Source organism: Sprattus sprattus, assembly GCF_963457725.1.
Source record: "Sprattus sprattus genome assembly, chromosome: 1".
NCBI classification, from domain to species: Eukaryota; Metazoa; Chordata; class Actinopteri; order Clupeiformes; family Clupeidae; genus Sprattus; species Sprattus sprattus.
The window spans coordinates 76,932,711-76,950,210 of NC_137920.1; the positions used below are offsets into that span (position 1 = coordinate 76,932,711).

Consider the following 17,500-nt stretch of genomic DNA (forward strand, 5'->3'; position numbering starts at 1 on the left):
GGTTAGCGTTATAATGTTAACCAACGTGTTAGGTGTAGCGTGGTTAGCGTCATAATGTTAACCAACGTGTTCAGTGTAGCGGGGTTAGCGTCATAATGTTAACCAACGTGTTCAGTGTAGCGGAGTTAGCGTCTTAATGTTAACCAACGTGTTCAGTGTAGCGGGGTTAGCGTCATAATGTTAGCCAACGTGTTCAGTGTAGCGGGGTTAGCGTCATAATGTTAGCCAACGTGTTTAGTGTAGCGGGGTTAGCGTCATAATGTTAGCCAACGTGTTTTGTTTAGCATGGTTAGCATCATAACGTTTGGTCCATGGCTTGGAGTTGGAGTGGGAGAGTTAGATCGTAGAGGCTTGCTGTGGAACTGGTCCGACCCATCTGGTGTGAATCTCCTGGATCAGGCCCCTAGTTCTGGACTGAATATATTTACTGGGCCCTGCTTCTATAGTTCAATTCAATTTTATTTCTATAGCACCAAAACAATAAAAATGTCTCAAGTCTCTATAGTGCAGTGGTTCTCAACCGGGGGTACGCGTACCCCTGGGGGTACGTGAAGGTAGTCCAGGGGGTACGTGAGATTTTTTAAAGATATATTTAAAATTAGCCTCCATTCAAAAATCCGTTAAAAATAGTTATTATACGGCTCTTCAGAATGTTCCTAAAAATTCTGTTGATTTGTATCCATATGTGGGTTAAATGTCTACGTTCACAGGTTTGTAATTTCTTGATTCACACTGCGAAAAGTTTATGACCGCTGCCATTGGCAACAGGTTTTTTTGCTTCTTTCATTCATTCCGCAAGTATCCTTCCGCAAGTAGTGACGTAACGGAAGGTCATTGAAACTTGAAGTCAGAAGGTTGGTATGCATTTGTGTGAAAAACAATTTTTTTCTTAGCGGAAATCACAAAATGGCAACAAACTCTTTAAAAAGAGGTATTCTGGAGGAATGTCTTCTATCGTTTTGGCAAGTAACTGTATTATAAGCGCAATTGTTTTCGCGAAAACATGGGACCTGAACACACACAACTCCTACTGCACACAGAAGTGCGTTGGCTCTCGAGGGAGAATACTCAAACGGCTGTGGGTTTTACGATCTGAAGTACACACCTTTATGATTGAGCACAGATCTCCGCATGCCACACAGTTGCAAATATGTACTATCTGGCAGATATATTCAGCAAACTGAACGAACTGAATATATCTGCAGGGAAAGGACACCAGCATTTTAAAACTGTATGACAAGGTGGGAGGCTTCCTGAAGAAAGCAGAGCTGTGGAGAAGAGCCTCTGCACAGGGGAATATTATCTGCTTTCCTCAGATGGATGATTTTCTCTCTAGTGAGGATGTGGACAGAGCTCCAGTCAAGTTGGACATCGTGGGACATTTGACGAATTTGGTTAAAACATTTAATTTTCAATTTCCTACTTTCCTGATATGGAGGATAAGTCTACACAGCTGGATTGGGTGAAAACCCCATTTCTCTTGTCCGAAGCATGTGGAAGTAAGCTACCTGTCACTAATCTGGAAACACTCCTGGAAGTGTCATCTGACCGTGGCTTCCAGATGAAGTTTGCCACATCCACACTCACACAGGAGCACCCTGACCTGGGAGAGAGCGCTTTGGAGCAGCTACCCTTTGCCTCCACATATTTATGTGAGGCCTCTTTCTCTGCAATGACTGTGATCAAAAAAAGCAGAGAAACAGACTGTGCAGAAGAGCTTGATCACAGCAGTTGTCTCCCTGTCACCAAGACTGACAAAGATTTTCAGTGAAGCACAAGCACAAGTTTCTTACTAAAATGTAATTGCAAACGCCCTCAGTTCAATGCAACAATGTTCGATCTTCAGTGTTGACAGTTTAATAAATCAGACAATGATGGCATAGCGCTGTATATTACATATTTTTTTTCAATCAAAAATGCTTTGCGCTGGTTAGGGGGTACTTGGCTCAAAAAATATTTCACAGGGGGTACATCACTGAAAAAAGGTTGAGAACCACTGCTATAGTGTATGGAAGAGAGTATTTGACCTCCTTTAAAGCCACATCAAAAAGCCCAGAGAGTGTCTAGCAGTCCGCAGCTACTCTGTGAAAATCACGACGTGACAGGAAGCCTCAGAGGCGATGACACACACCAGCGGTGGCAGCAGCTCTGCAGGCTGGCTGGACCCCCGGGAGCTTCCTGTCACGTTCCTGTCACATCCGTCTCCTGCTGACGGGTGCACTGGACTCACCAATGAGAGCCACTCCAGTGAAAACACTCACTCAAGGCTTCAGTGTGCTCTCTCTCTCTCTCTCTCTCTCTCTCTCTATCTCTCTCTCTCTCTCACTCCAGTGAAAACACTCACTCAAGGCTTCAGTGTGCTCTCTCTCTCTCTCTCTCTCTCTCTCTCTATCTCTCTCTCTCTCACTCCAGTGAAAACACTCACTCAAGGCTTCAGTGTGCTCTCTCTCTCTCTCTCTCTCTCTCTCTCTCTCTCTCTCTCTCTCTCACTCCAGTGAAAACACTCACTCAAGGCTTCAGTGTGCTCTCTCTCTCTCTCTCTCTCTCTCTCTCTCTCTATCTCTCTCTCTCTCTCTCACTCCAGTGAAAACACTCACTCAAGGCTTCAGTGTGCTCTCTCTCTCTCTCTCTCTATCTCTCTCTCTCTCACTCCAGTGAAAACACTCACTCAAGGCTTCAGTGTGCTCTCTCTCTCTCTCTCTCTCTCTCTCTATCTCTCTCTCTCTCACTCCAGTGAAAACACTCACTCAAGGCTTCAGTGTGCTTCAATCCAAATCCAATTTGAGCTCTCACAGGCCGCCACACACACGGCAGCCGGCGAGACAGACCGGTGAGACAGAGGAGTGTGTGTGTGCGCTGAGAAACCGTTGGTCTGTTTGTTTCATTTCAGCCCAATCTGGAGGAGGAAAAGCAACCGCATGAAGCAGACTATGGCGAGAGCAGAAATGCCTCTCCTCCTCAGCAGGAGAAGTTTCAGTCTGAAACAAGCGCTTGATACCAGACCGAACTTAGCCCCGCCCACAATATTTGAGGTCTGGAAGTTCGGTCTGGCATCGCTCTGTCAAGCTAAAAAGGCACCGGGTTTCTAAAAGAGCCCAGGTGATGTAATGTTGACTTTCGAACGCCTCTTGAGTGACAGTTGCTATGCCAACGCCAATACGTCACCCGGGCACTTTGAAGCTCTCAGTCAGAGAGTCTGAAGAGTCGTTCGAAAGCCATCAGCTACTTTTTAGTCGTTTAATATTGTGCCTTAACGGACACTATGCACCCGGACACTTTTTAGCTATCAGTCAGAGAGTCTCAAGAGTTGTTCGAAAGCCATCAGGTACTTTTTACACGCTTAATATTGGCTGCCGGCCTCCTGTTAGTATACACATATCAACTAGCATCTATATTGCTAATAGCAATTCCTCCTTTTGTGCGACAATATTAAGCGACTAAAACGTAGCTGATGGCTTTCGAACAACTCTTGAGACTCTCTGACTGAAAGCCAAAAAGTGTCGGGGTACATAGTATTCGTTTAGGCACAATATTAAGCGAATAAAAAGTTTTAGCTACACCTGCCTGCTGGTATTCTGTAAGTTAGCAATGTCCGCTAGCATATCAAAGCTAGCAATCCCCCGTTGTTCTTTAGTACAATTTTGTGCAAACAATGCCCTGTTTTGTTGAAATGTAATTGAGGGTGCCGTCAGATATGTCTAAAAATCACAACACATTAAGGACTTTCTTAATTTAAGCACAACAACAGATGAATAGCGTCAAGCTACCAAGATAGCTCGTTACACTAGCACGAGCTAGGTGATGGAATGTGCTTACTTTGATACTATAATAAACTAGCGAATCAACAACTTTCCTACCAAAGTCAAACATCAAGCACATGGTTGTTTTGGTTGGTTTATTGTAGGTCAAATACAAGCAAGCCGGTCTCAGGTAGCGAAGTTCAATGCGAGATGCTCTGAAGTAAATCGCGTTATGAGGAATAAAAGAACCCGGGTGACGTATTGGCGTTGGCATAGCAACTGTCACTCAAGAGTCGTTCGAATGTCAACATTACATCACCCGGGCTCTTTTAGGCATCCGGTGCCTTTTTAGCTTGACAGTTCCGTTGGGGAGAAATTATGCCCGACCAAAAACACGACAGCCAATCAAATTGTCAGGGCGGGCTTTATACGATGATGGACAGATGATCAACAGTAACGTTATCAACTACGTCACTAACGCTTGGGTTGAATTCTTGTCAACAAATATGACTAACTCTTCTCAGGGACATGCACAGGAATTTTGAAGGGCAGTTGCTCTGCCCTGGAAAAGAGGGGCAACATGTAAATCTGCGTATATCCCCTTCCCTTGATATATATTTCCTTAGGAGGGGCAACCTCAGTCGAGAAGGGCAAACGGGCAGTTGCCGGAGCAACCTTAGCCCACTCCTGTGCACGTCCCTGCTGAGAGTAAGATGCCTCTTCTCAGTCTGAAACAAGCGCTTGACTACACAGGATCGTGAAATGCACCAGTGCCCTTGAATGAAGGAGAGTATGGTAGCTAGTTCTCTGATGTCGACAAAGGCTGGAAAACTAGCAAGCTATTTTGAAGAGTATTTAGATGCAGATAGATAGATTTTGCAGCTGAAAGATACAATGTATTTTAAATCAGAATTCTTAGTAGAGAAGTTAGTCTTACTTAGACATTTCTTAGCTGCTAGCTGCTCTTAGCTAAGTTCAGTCAAAATCACCATCTATCCCTTCAATACTACTACTTAACCAGTGGTGTAGTCCAGGGTATACGCAGTTATACAGAGTATACCCACTTTTCAGTCATCATTGCGTATTAGCCACTTCTCAAAACATGGCGTTTATCCTGTGCTGTATGGGCTGCTTAAGAAAATAAGAGTATGCCCACTTCTCCAGGTACCACTACACCACTGTACATAACTATATTGAAAATATAGTGTTCTGTGTCATGTTGTCCTTGTTTGTCAAATAAAGAACTCCTGTGGAGTGTGTCTCACTCATGGATCATAAGGTTATTCATGCCAGTATGAGTCTGACAACAGCTGCTTCCTCTCCCTTTATAGACTCACCGTTATTGGATCTTGAAAGCTGAGATTTCAGCTCGCCGCAGTGCAAAGGGCAATCATGTCATAATGTGTTTTCCCTGTTGAGTTCCAGCACTGTTGGAGGTACTGAAAGCACCATGGTCTCGTTTGAACGCTTTATTGGCGTTGAATCTTGCTTCGAACAAAATCGCTTTCAACAGGTGTCTGAAAGGCACTGTTGTTCTGCAACTATGATGGCTCATAAATGCAAAGCTTAGCAATAATCTGACAAAAGTAGTAGATTCTGTTGTTGCAAATCGTACCGTTTAGTCATGGGTTTTTTCATAGTATGATTTTTAATGACTAATGCATGCACACACATACACACACACACGCCTGCGTGCATGCACAAACACACACACACACCCACACACACATATACACACACGCACACACATGCACAGATTGCACACACACACACACACACACATATAGACACACACACACGCGCACACACACACACACACACACACACATAGCACACACATAGCACACACACACACACACTCTCACACACACCGCTTTTGTCATATCCCTCTGCTGCAAAATATATCTGTTTGTTCCTGATACATTACTGCAGCCCCGCAAGGGAGCCATTATCTGCGTCTAACCTTCACACATGACACGTAATTGAAAGCCTGGAGAGCGAAATTTGAGGCGACTGTCACCACTGCGGTTGATATTTTCTCATTTGTTCTCGTCGGCGTGGTTGGTGAGATTACGGCGTCTCCTCCTAATGGTGTGTGAAATATGGGCCATGACGAGCATACAGGAACATTCCGGCAGGAATTGGATCTCAGTTTGCTGTAATTAATATCTGAAAATCACTTAGAGACCTAGAAATGACAGGGTAATGACGGCTTTTAGGAAAGCCTGAGAGAATGGGCAGACGTTTGGGCTTGCGTTTGCGTTCGCGTTTGCTTTCACACTTGAATGTTTGCTCTTACCTTGTCATGCATGCAAATGATCCTGTTATCAAGCGAAGCCCACCAGAAGCTCTGATTCCTGATGTAGAAAACAGCCATTAGAAGGCCTGGATCAGAAGCTCTGATTCCTGATGTAGAAAACAGCCATTAGAAGGCCTGGATCAGAAGCTCTGATTCCTGATGTAGAAAACAGCCATTAGAAGGCCTGGATCAGAAGCTCTGATTCCTGATGTAGAAAACAGCCATTAGAAGGCCTGGATCAGAAGCTCTGATTCCTGATGTATGAAACAGCCATTAGAAGGCCTGGATCAGAAGCTCTGATTCCTGATGTAGAAAACAGCCATTAGAAGGCCTGGATCAGAAGCTCTGATTCCTGATGTATAAAACAGCCATTAGAAGGCCTGGATCAGAAGCTCTGATTCCTGATGTATGAAACAGCCATTAGAAGGCCTGGATCAGAAGCTCTGATTCCTGATGTATGAAACAGCCATTAGAAGGCCTGGATCAGAAGCTCTGATTCCTGATGTAGAAAACAGCCATTAGAAGGCCTGGATCAGAAGCTCTGATTCCTGATGTATAAAACAGCCATTAGAAGGCCTGGATCAGAAGCTCTGATTCCTGATGTATGAAACAGCCATTAGAAGGCCTGGATCAGAAGCTCTGATTCCTGATGTAGAAAACAGCCATTAGAAGGCCTGGATCAGAAGCTCTGATTCCTGATGTAGAAAACAGCCATTAGAAGGCCTGGATCAGAAGCTCTGATTCCTGATGTATGAAACAGCCATTAGAAGGCCTGGATCAGAAGCTCTGATTCCTGATGTAGAAAACAGCCATTAGAAGGCCTGGATCAGAAGCTCTGATTCCTGATGTATGAAACAGCCATTAGAAGGCCTGGATCAGAAGCTCTGATTCCTGATGTAGAAAACAGCCATTAGAAGGCCTGGATCAGAAGCTCTGATTCCTGATGTATAAAACAGCCATTAGAAGGCCTGGATCAGAAGCTCTGATTCCTGATGTATGAAACAGCCATTAGAAGGCCTGGATCTGTAAGTTGACATTTCTTTAAGAATGTCACAGTACTTAAAGGACAGTCAACTATGATATAGCTAACATACTTCATTTATGGCCTCAGTCATTTTCACTGTTGCTTTCTGTCTGACTATCCTTTTTCCATGTTTGCTTATACTTTTAGTTTATTTTGTTGCTTTGTTTCTCTCTCTCTGTGTGCGTGTGTGCGTGTGTGTGTGTGTGTGTGTGTGTGTGTGTGTGTGTGTGTCTGTCCCCTGCACGTACTGCACTCTATTCAGTATTCATATTTTATTTCACCCTATACTTTACATCCATCCTTAGCAGAGCCTGCTGGAGTGACGGGGGGGGGGGGGGGTAGAATAGAGCCTGCTGGAGTGAGGGGGGGGGGAGGGGGGTAGAATAGAGACTGCTGGAGTGATGGGGGGGGGGGGGGTAGAATAGAGCCTGCTGGAGTGAGAGGGAGGGAGGGGGGGGGTGGGGCGGGGGTATAATGAATGCATCCACAAGGCCAAAGGGGAGGATGCATCTTGTATGAGATCATGTAATATACAGCAGTGTTAATAAAGGACCCCAGTGTGTCAGGGAACCAGGGGCAGCACCTGTGTCATGTCCCCGGGGGAGGGGCACGCCATGCGCATACCCAATGAGAGAAGCTGCTGTTATCACCCAGTCTGAGCACACACACACACACACACACACACTCACACTCACACACACACACACACACACACACACACACTCACACTCACACACACACACACACTCACACACACACACACACACACACACACACACACACACACACACACACACACACACACACACACACACACACACACACACACACACACACACACACACACACACAGAGAAGAGAGAAGGAATGAGCAGGAGAGATGGCTCTCTGAAACATCGCTTGACTACACTAGGAGGGTGAACACCAGCACACACACTAAACAACTTGTGTATTCCATGTGAAGTGCTCTTTGTCCCCCCCGTCGCCGAGCGCCTAGCGCTCATCAGAATTGCCCTCACACACACGCGCGCCGGCCTCCTCGTGGAAAAATAGCCCCGGCATCAAGTCAAGGTGCAGCTTGATTGTGTGCCGTGGGATTGCAGGGGCGACCAGATTCAGCGCGTGGGCAGTCGGAGCGAGCCCTTTGGACGGAGGCACGGGTGGAGTGAGTTTTTCGCCTCACCACTCCGTGAGCCGTGATTTAAAGCACCCGCAGGCTCCGCTCCATGGCTTTCCGGTGAAAACATTACGCGCGAAGATCAATATTGTTCTCGGCGGGGAGAGACATTAAGTCAGGCAAGGGAGAGCAGTAACACAACGGACTGTGATTCATCGATATTCATGCGGTCGGGTTAAACACATAGTCCCAGTGGTCAGGGGCTAGATAAAGCCTGTTCAGGAGGAGTGACTCGGCACAACAGCTCGTCAGGTCTGACAAGACCTTTAATCGTACTTACAGGCACTCGTTTCATTCCCGCTGCTGTTCCTAGACAAATGAGTTGAGCGCAGCCGGATCAATAGTAAGGTTCTCGTCGGAAGGTTGCCGTGCAAGGCACACAGCTGTATTCATTCTTTCTGGATCAGTTGCATATTACAATGATGTCTTTACGATAAGCGCTTTGTGAAATCTTTCTTTCTTTGCCTGGTGGAGTGATGCCCCCAGGATGGAATGTAAGAGTATTTTAAACCAGGGTCGGTAAAATGTCAGACGGAGAGCCTACGTATTGATCCAGCAGCTTATTAAGACACTTGAGCGCACACGAAACCCACGCAGAACAGGCAATGTGCAAATGTAGGCTGTGTGGAAGCTCTCTGGAGGGTGCTGAGCAGACGCTACAAGTACAGAGTTTCACCTTGTTTCCACACTATGGACCAATAAACATCCAGCTCTCTGCCCAGCGTTTCCACACTTATGCCTTGACCATATTTACACTTATCGGCAATGTGCTTATTAACGCAGCCGATTAGACTGATCGGATTCTACAAACACCTTAAGTCAACCTTCCGTCTGCATCAGACAGATCCTCCAGTGGGCAAACAAAACAGAGGAGCTTTGATTAGCATCTGCTGTCTGCAGCCCCGCAGTAAACCCAGCGCGGCCCATTGCGCCCGCACTCATTACTTGTAATAGCAAAACAATCAGACTTTATGGTGTGGAAAACGCCCCGACGCTGTGGAAACAGCACACGACTAGCGGCCCTTTTTCTTAATTCCCGTGAGATTGCTGCGACATTAAGACGTGCCTCCAGCCGTCGCCACTGTACTGGATGGGGAAGGATGCGGAGAGATGGGGGCCCATTAAAGACATAATGACAACACCGAGGTTCATTAGAATCAAAGCTACGGTGGTGTCTCAATGGACGACCAGGGGTGCCTATATATACTATGGGATATATAGTGTGTGTGTGTGTGTTTATGTGTGTGGTTTAAACCCTCTACTCATAATGACAACACCGAGGTTCATTAGAACTAGAGCTACAGTGGTGTCTCAATGGACGACCAGGGGTGCCTGGTCTCCTCCTCCCCCCCGCCGTGCCGATTTACTGGCGTGGAAAAGAGCCCTTTTCATCACAGAGGCTGAATTCACCAGGCTGGGTTATGGTGTGTAAGGGAGAGAGAGAGAGAGAGAGAGAGAGAAAGAGAGAGAGAGAGAGGGAGAGAGAGAGAGAGACTGAAAGAGATAGAGAGCGAGGGAGACCGAGATAGAGAGAGGGAGACCGTGAGACAGACTGAAAGAGAGAGAGAGAGAGAGGGGGAGACCGAGAGAGAGAGAGAGACGGAGACTGAGACGGAGACCGAGAGAGAGAGAGAGAGCCTGGTAAAGTGAAAATCAATGCTGCTACAATAGCCTGAAGCCACACCATTGGTGCAACAATAAATGGCACAATTCACTACCACTAGAATAGAAATCAGCCCTTAACGGTCTGTTAGGAAAAGATAGAGGAGTCTACCGCTGACAACTGGTCAAGACAGCAGGGCCGCCGATGTGTGTGGAATGCAAAGGGCATTTTTACAGGTCCCATTGTTCACGTTCGCTCTCTTTCTCCTACTGCACCAGATTCCCTTTCAGAAACTTACATAGCACATTCATCCGTTAAAAAGGCTTTTGTCTAGTCCAATTCATAGCCTTGAGTTATTGTTGTAGTACATTTTATCATTGTAACTCTAACTACATTTGGAAAGAGATGCCCTTTTGTCATGTGCATGAAGATGTTCTTTAAAGAGAGGACAGATTAAATTATGTGCGGTTTTTTATTGTCCATTAGAAGCTATAGTGCACTTTAAAACAGGTTTAAGTGTTGGATTTTATACACCATGATGAAAGGAAGGGGAGAGAGTGAATCCGTGAAAGGGATTTCAGAAGTGGTAATTAAGAAGTTGAAATTATGATTTAATAAATTGTTGTTGACCTTGAACATCAAAAATCAAGGACAGTTTGCCCCAAGCGAGTATTTAAAAATTACATCCAAAAGGATCATGTGGCTCATCTGATTGTGTAATCAATTAAACATTTCCCCCCCAAATGTTACAGGCAGATTAGACAGGTGGAGCCATCGGCTTACATACCATATCGAATATTAAATTAAATCTCAGCTTGTGGCATCTAGGCATTTTAATTAAAAACCCATGGGGGACTGTAGGGCCACTGTACATAGCCTTGTTACGAGGTCTCTACTCTCTAACTATAGTATAATTCTTTGAATAACAAGGACTTATTGCGTATGTATTTACAATTGGGGTTAGATGAGGGTTAGGGTAGCTAACACATAGCTAACTGATATGTTATACTGTGGCATACTTATAATACAATAAAGTCTGGAACCATTTTAAAATATAAGACAATATAACAACATCTGTGTGCTCCCAGGTGTACCATGCTGTTCCAATGTGAGTGTGGCGATATATAGCGCTGTAGTTGTAGTAGTTGTGGCACCAGTGGTGTATTCCTAGCCTGGTGACACCAGCCTACGTGTTTCCGCCTGAATTGATTTCAAGCTCATACTCAGTCTGGCCCAACCCCGTTGACAATCGTCTCCAGGACTCAAAATCCTGTAGGACCAATCAGCGAACAGTTCAGAGCTGTGACGCAAAACTCGCCTTGGAGGAAAAGACACGAAAAGCTATCGGAAAAGTTGTCTCAACTCTCGAGAACATCAGAAAATGAAAAGGAGAACAAGAGTATTTTCTTGTAAGTTTTATGATTGGAAAGGACGTCGTAGCTCTTCTCCCAACTGGCTTTGGGAAGAGTTTAATCTACCGAATGCTTACTAAACGTTGCTGATTGGTTAAGGGAACTCCAATGATTTTAAACCTCAAGCTAAGCACCCGCTCATCTCGGAAACGAAAATGCATAGCGTTTTGCCAGACTGAAAGACGGAATGAAATGGAGTCACAGGCTGGTAATGGCCAGGCTAGTGTATTCCAGGCTATATGCAGGTATACGGAGTATACCCACTTATTATTCAGTCAGCATGGCGTATACCCACTTCTCAAAACAGGGCGTTTATCCTGTGCTGTACGGGCTGCTTAAAAAAATTGCAATATTAAGAGTATACCCACTTCTCCAGGGACCACTACACCACTGTGTGTAACCCACTACTCATGAGATGTGCCGGAGGACACATGAGTGCTCCGGAGGGGTGAAGGACAAGGGAAGGAGCGCTGAGGGGGAATGGAAGAGCTGGCAGGGAGGAGGAGGCGTCACTTAGCCCAGAGCCTCCATCCCTGACAAGGCCACATCAATCTGTCATGCCGGAGAACTAACATTTGCTGCCATCCAGTCTGGCTGATGTTCATTGAGTTTAAGAGAGCCAGAAGGACACCAGCTAGGGGGAGCGCCTATCTGTCTTCACAAACGACACTGACGCTGTGTCCAGGGAAGTGTCTGCATCCAGGCCTGTGTGTCGAGGGAAGTGTCTGCATCCAGGCCTGTGTGTCCAGGGAAGTGTCTGCATCCAGGCCTGTGGCACCTCGGTTAATGTCACTGCAAGGAAACGGATTCATTCCCAGCTCCGTCATGACAATACTGTCCTGTGTGAACATTAGTTCTCAGGTCCATCATGACAATACTGTCCTGTGTGAACATTAGTTCTTAGGTCGATCATGAAAACACTGTCCTGTGTTAACATTAGTTCTTAGGTCGATCATGAAAACACCGTCCTGTGTGAACATTAGTTCTTAGGTCGATCATGAAAACACTGTCCTGTGTGAACCAGTGTTGTACCTGAACGCGTTCATTGAACGAAAGTTCATGAACTCGTTCATAATTTTGGTGAACGTGAACTGAACGTTCTGTATTATTGCCTGATGAACGAAATATAGACATATAGAGATTTAGACTTTTTTTTAGCTCGCAACAAATTGAAAAAATTAACTGAACTAGTTCATTTTTTGGAGCTGTAAACTTAGTTCAAATTTTTTGAATTATGAACTATGAACTGAACTAGTTCATTTTAAAATGTGTGAACTATGAACTGAACTAGTTCATGTAGAAAGTGAACTTTCCCAACACTGGTGTGAACATTCAATTATCAGGTTGTCCTTGATGGTACTATCAATTGTGTTAGTGAGAATTGTCTAGTTTTTCTATGTGATTCTGTACTTTGTTTTCTGTCTGTGGTCCTGTTAGTTTTGTCCTCTGTCCTTGTATTTTCTGTTAATGTTTTCACTTGCTGCCTGCCACTCTTGGCCAGGACTCCCTGGAAGAAGAGCCATTGTGGCTCAATGGGACTTTTCCTGGTAAAACAAGGGTTAAATAAAAAAAATAAAAAAATCATGAAAACACTATCCTGTGTGAACATTCATTCAAGTTCAAGTTTGTTGCCATTTGCTCCATTTGACGTGTGATTGAAGTCTTTATTACATCAAATGTGTTTCTTACTCATGAATGAAATCTGACCAAAGGCGTTTTACAGTTTGTCCGTCTTCTACTCTGTTTCTTCCTAGCCTTTGTGCTGAGCTGTGGTCTGCCGAAGAGGCCAGCCAATGGTGGGGTGAAAGTCAGCAGCCTCAATGTTGGAGGGGAGGCCTTCTTCTTCTGCCTGACCGGTTACCAGCTCCAGGGCTTTTCCTCTCTCACCTGCCGCAACGCCACCGCCCCCTACTGGACGGGCAGAGAGCCCAAATGCCAGGGTAAGAAGGGTCTGTATGTGTGTATGCATGTATGTATGTATGTATGCATGTATGTATGTATGTATGTATGTATGTATGTATGCATGTATGTATGTATGTATGTATGTATGCATGTATGTATGTATGTATGCATGTATGCATGTATGTATGTATGTATGTATGTATGCATGTATGTATGTATGTATGTATGTATTTATGTATGTACAGTATGTACACTGCAAAAAATGCTTTTCTAACCTAGTGTTATTACTCTTATATTGAGATGAAAAATCGAGTTGGTCTTGTTTCTAGCTAAATTGTACTTACCTAGTGATTTCTTGGTAAGGTTATTTGTACCTATTTCAAGCAAATATTACTTATTTTAAGAAATCTTAACAAGCCAAATTTGCTTAACGCACTGGCAGCCAAATTTGCTTGTTTTAAGCAAAATCCTGCTTAAATATGTAATTATTTGTCTTAAATCTAGAGGGGCATTTTTTGCAGTGTACTTGAAACGGCAGTGGCACTTTATTTTAATGGTTTATCATTTGATAGTCAAGAAACAGTCTTTCACAAACACACAAAAACTTTAACACACTTGTCAACTATTCTTTAACTCTAAACTGTGAACATATGCTTCAGTTAACCCTACCTTTGGCCACAAACCTGAGCCTCTTGGCCTTCCTTGTCATCAGCAGATAGAGAGATGGTATCAGAGTCTACCAGATGGTTTGTTGACTCGTAAAGGCCCAATGAAATAAAGCTGAATAAAAATCCACAATATGCCACCCATACACACATACACACACACACACACACACACACACACACACACACACACACACACACACACACACAGACACACACACACACACACACACACACACAGATGGGCTTCATTCCCACCGTGCCACGTCTGAATAAATATTCAAATTCAAGGTTTCTGGCAGTGTTTGGATTTCTGACCAATGAAGATGTGAGAAAGTAAAAGTCGATGAAAAATAAAATGATGTGTTAAGTGACAGCTGTCACTCACTCCACTTTCACTTTCTAGGAGATTTAAACCCTCCTTAAGTGTCCACATGTCTTTTAAAACGATGCAGTGAGTAGTTTAACTTTTGCTTTAAACGTTTAGAAGGATGATGTACTGATGCTGTGAGGAGTTTACTTTAGCTTTAAACTTTTAGAAGGATGATATACTGAGGGTCTGTAGTGAGGAGACAGAAGCAGGTGTGTGTTGACCTGTGCTAACGTTAGTCTACAGTTCAGTAGAGGTGTTGTCGTATGAGCTGTGGTGTTTCTCTTCATGAAGAGGTGTGGTGTTGACCTGTGCTAACGTTAGTCTACAGTTCAGTAGAGGTGTTGTCGTATGAGCTGAGGTGTTTCTCTTCATGAGCAGGTGTGGTGTTGACCTGTGCTAACGTTAGTCTACATCTCAGTTGAGTTGTTGTCGTATGAGCTGTGGTGCTTCTCTTCGTGAAGAGGTGTGGTGTTGACCTGTGCTAACGTTAGTCTACAGCTCAGTTGAGTTGTTGTCGTATGAGCTGTGGTGCTTCTCTTCATGAGGAGGTGTGGTGTTGACCTGTGCTAACGTTAGTCTACAGCTCAGTAGAGGTGTTGTCGTATGAGCTGTGGTGCTTCTCTTCATTAGGAGGTGTGGTGTTGACCTGTGCTAACGTTAGTCTACAGTTCAGTTGAGTTGTTGTTGTATGAGCTGTGGTGTTCCTCTTCGTGACGGTGCTCTACCGTCATCTGTGTGTCCTCAGCTCTAGCGTAAGGAAAAGCTAGCGTGCGCTGCATCCCAACAGGAATGCTGATGCTGTTGGTTGAATTAGGAACAGACTGTGAATACATCTCACCTGCTCTGTCATATTCATGCATATGCTGCCAGCCCTGTGCCCATAGCCCAGTGGGAGTGATGGGTGGGTGTGTCTCTGACCGCAGATGTTAATTAAAGGTCCTCCTCTGCTGTGCACCCATTGGAGGTCTCTGGTCCCCCCCCCCCCCTGTTTAGGCTGACTGGAGGTGGCCGTAAAATCTTGATCGATTTTTATAGCCTGAATCTTAAGCGCGTTGCCAATAGCTGTGAATATGAACAAGTCACACTGTTTATAACTCCAGATCTACTCTGCCACTCCATCATAGCTCTGCAGACCCTGATGTTTATTATTTACATATTGTTATTTGCAATATCCATTATACTTCCCTATTAGCATACATATGTGACATTAGCATATAGATTGTAAATATGCTAAAAGTATGCAGCTTTTGCTGCATTGCAGACTGTTATTGTTGTATTTATGTTGTCAACAATACATTGGTAAAACACTTTGTGTAGCAGGGGGACAAACCAGATTACAGCTGACTGACTAATGATCTGGCTAATGACCTGGCTCTGATCCGCTTCTGATGTGGGCCTAATCTGGGCCTCATCTTGGCCTAATCTGGGCTAGATCTGTTCCAAAGCCAGAAGTTAATAGTGAAGTTGTCCCCATCCCTTCGGGTGTGTGTTTGCTGTATTTCATTCTTAATTCCCTGGATGTATGAGTCGTTGCTTTAGTGTGGACAAACAAGTTTCTTGGGTTTTACATAATAAAACACACACACACACACACACACACACACACACACACTGGCACACACTGACACAGAGACACACACACACACACACACACACACACGCACACACACGCACACACACACACACACACACACACACACACACACACACACACACACACACACACAATTAAAAAGACATAATACTGTCATGAGGCTGTAGGAAGGGCCATTAGACCAAAAGCAGGACTGGTAAAATGGAATAAAGAAAGTCCATAAAGTAAACAAAGAATACACATGTGATGCCTTTTCCTCTCTTCTTCTCCCTCTCTCTCTCCTTCTCCCTCTCTCTTTCCCTCTCTCTCTCCTTCTCCCTCTCTCTCTCACCTTCTCCCTCTCTCTCTCTCCTTCTCCCTCTCTCTCTCTCCTTCTCCCGCTCTCTCTCACCTTCTCCCTCTCTCTCTCCTTCTCCCTCTCTGTCTCTCTCCCTTTCCTTCTCCCTCTCTCTCTCTCTCCTTCTCCCTCTCTCTCTCTCTCCTTCTCCCTCTCTCTCTCTCCCTTTCCTTCTCCCTCTCTCTCTATCCTTCTCCCTCTCTTTCTCTCATCATCCCAGCCTCGTGTGGAGGAATGATTAAGAACGCAACGCTGGGTCAGCTGGTCTCTCCCGGGTTTCCAGGCAACTACAGCAACAACCTGACCTGCCACTGGGTCCTGGAGGCCCCTGAGGGCCACAGGCTCCATGTGCACTTTGAGAAGGTGGCCCTGGCCGAGGACGACGACAGGTACACACAGCAGCACTGTATAAATTGCCTTTTCCACTTCCTGGTAGCCTAAGCTAACGCTAACACTGACGACAGGTATACACAGCAGCACTGTATGAATTGCCTTTTCCACTTCCTGGTAGCCTAAGCTAACGCTAACACTGACGACAGGTACACTCAGCAGCACTGTATAAATGGCCTTTTCCCACTTCCTGGTAGCCTAAGCTTACGCTAACACTGAGCAACTCCAAGGGTTGAGCCATGGTGCATCCTCGGAGATGAAAGCAAATCAAACCTGAGGCTTTTCTCTTTAATGAATAAGTGCTTTTTTATTTTGGAAATGAGGCCCTGGCCGAAGACAATGATGGATGAGAACCAAGTTCCAAGTTCTTTGTAGGCTATGTATGGTCACCTATGGAAGACTAGGCTATGTATGGTCAACTATGGAAGGCTATGTATGGTCACCTATGGAAGGCTATGTATGGTCAACTCTGGAAGGCTGTATATGTTTTTACTTTGAGGCACTGGCCCAGGGCAAACATGCTAATAGGTAGATACTGTCGTTAAACTACCTGACCTTTAAACTACCTGACCTTTGAACTACTGACCTTTGTGTGTATTTCTATCTTAAGTTTGCCGTAAACAAATGCAACTACTGGTAGATAACAGGTTCCAAGCTTCCTTCTATGAGACATTGGCCCTGACTGAAAGGAATTGTAGGTAGCTGGCAGTGTTCACACTCCCTGCCTGAGCTTCTCAGTCCCACTCTCTGAGCTGCTCATGGGTGACCACCTCACTAATTATATGACAACCCGACCAACCAGAAGTAAGACAGTTTACACAAGGGCAAGTTTCAAAACACACACACACATACACACACACACACACACACACACACACACAAACACACACACACAAACACACACATAATTCCCAAGTTAATGCAGAGCTCAGAGAGGTAGGGGTTGAGAAAGGATGGGGAGATTTAACTCACTTCAAATGATTT

The 17,500-nt window shown here is 44.9% G+C and overlaps 1 protein-coding gene across 1 annotated transcript in view; it reads left to right on the plus strand.

Annotated features, from left to right (window-relative positions):
* Positions 1-17,500, plus strand: part of sez6a (seizure related 6 homolog a) — a gene marked incomplete at both ends in the record, with an annotated part of 135,562 nt that overhangs the window by 96,344 nt on the left and 21,718 nt on the right. The window contains 2 exons of the mRNA XM_080833578.1: positions 13,010-13,195; positions 16,347-16,515. Of these exons, the coding sequence (XP_080689704.1) occupies positions 13,010-13,195; positions 16,347-16,515 (355 nt within the window). The remainder of the gene's footprint in view (positions 1-13,009; positions 13,196-16,346; positions 16,516-17,500) is intronic.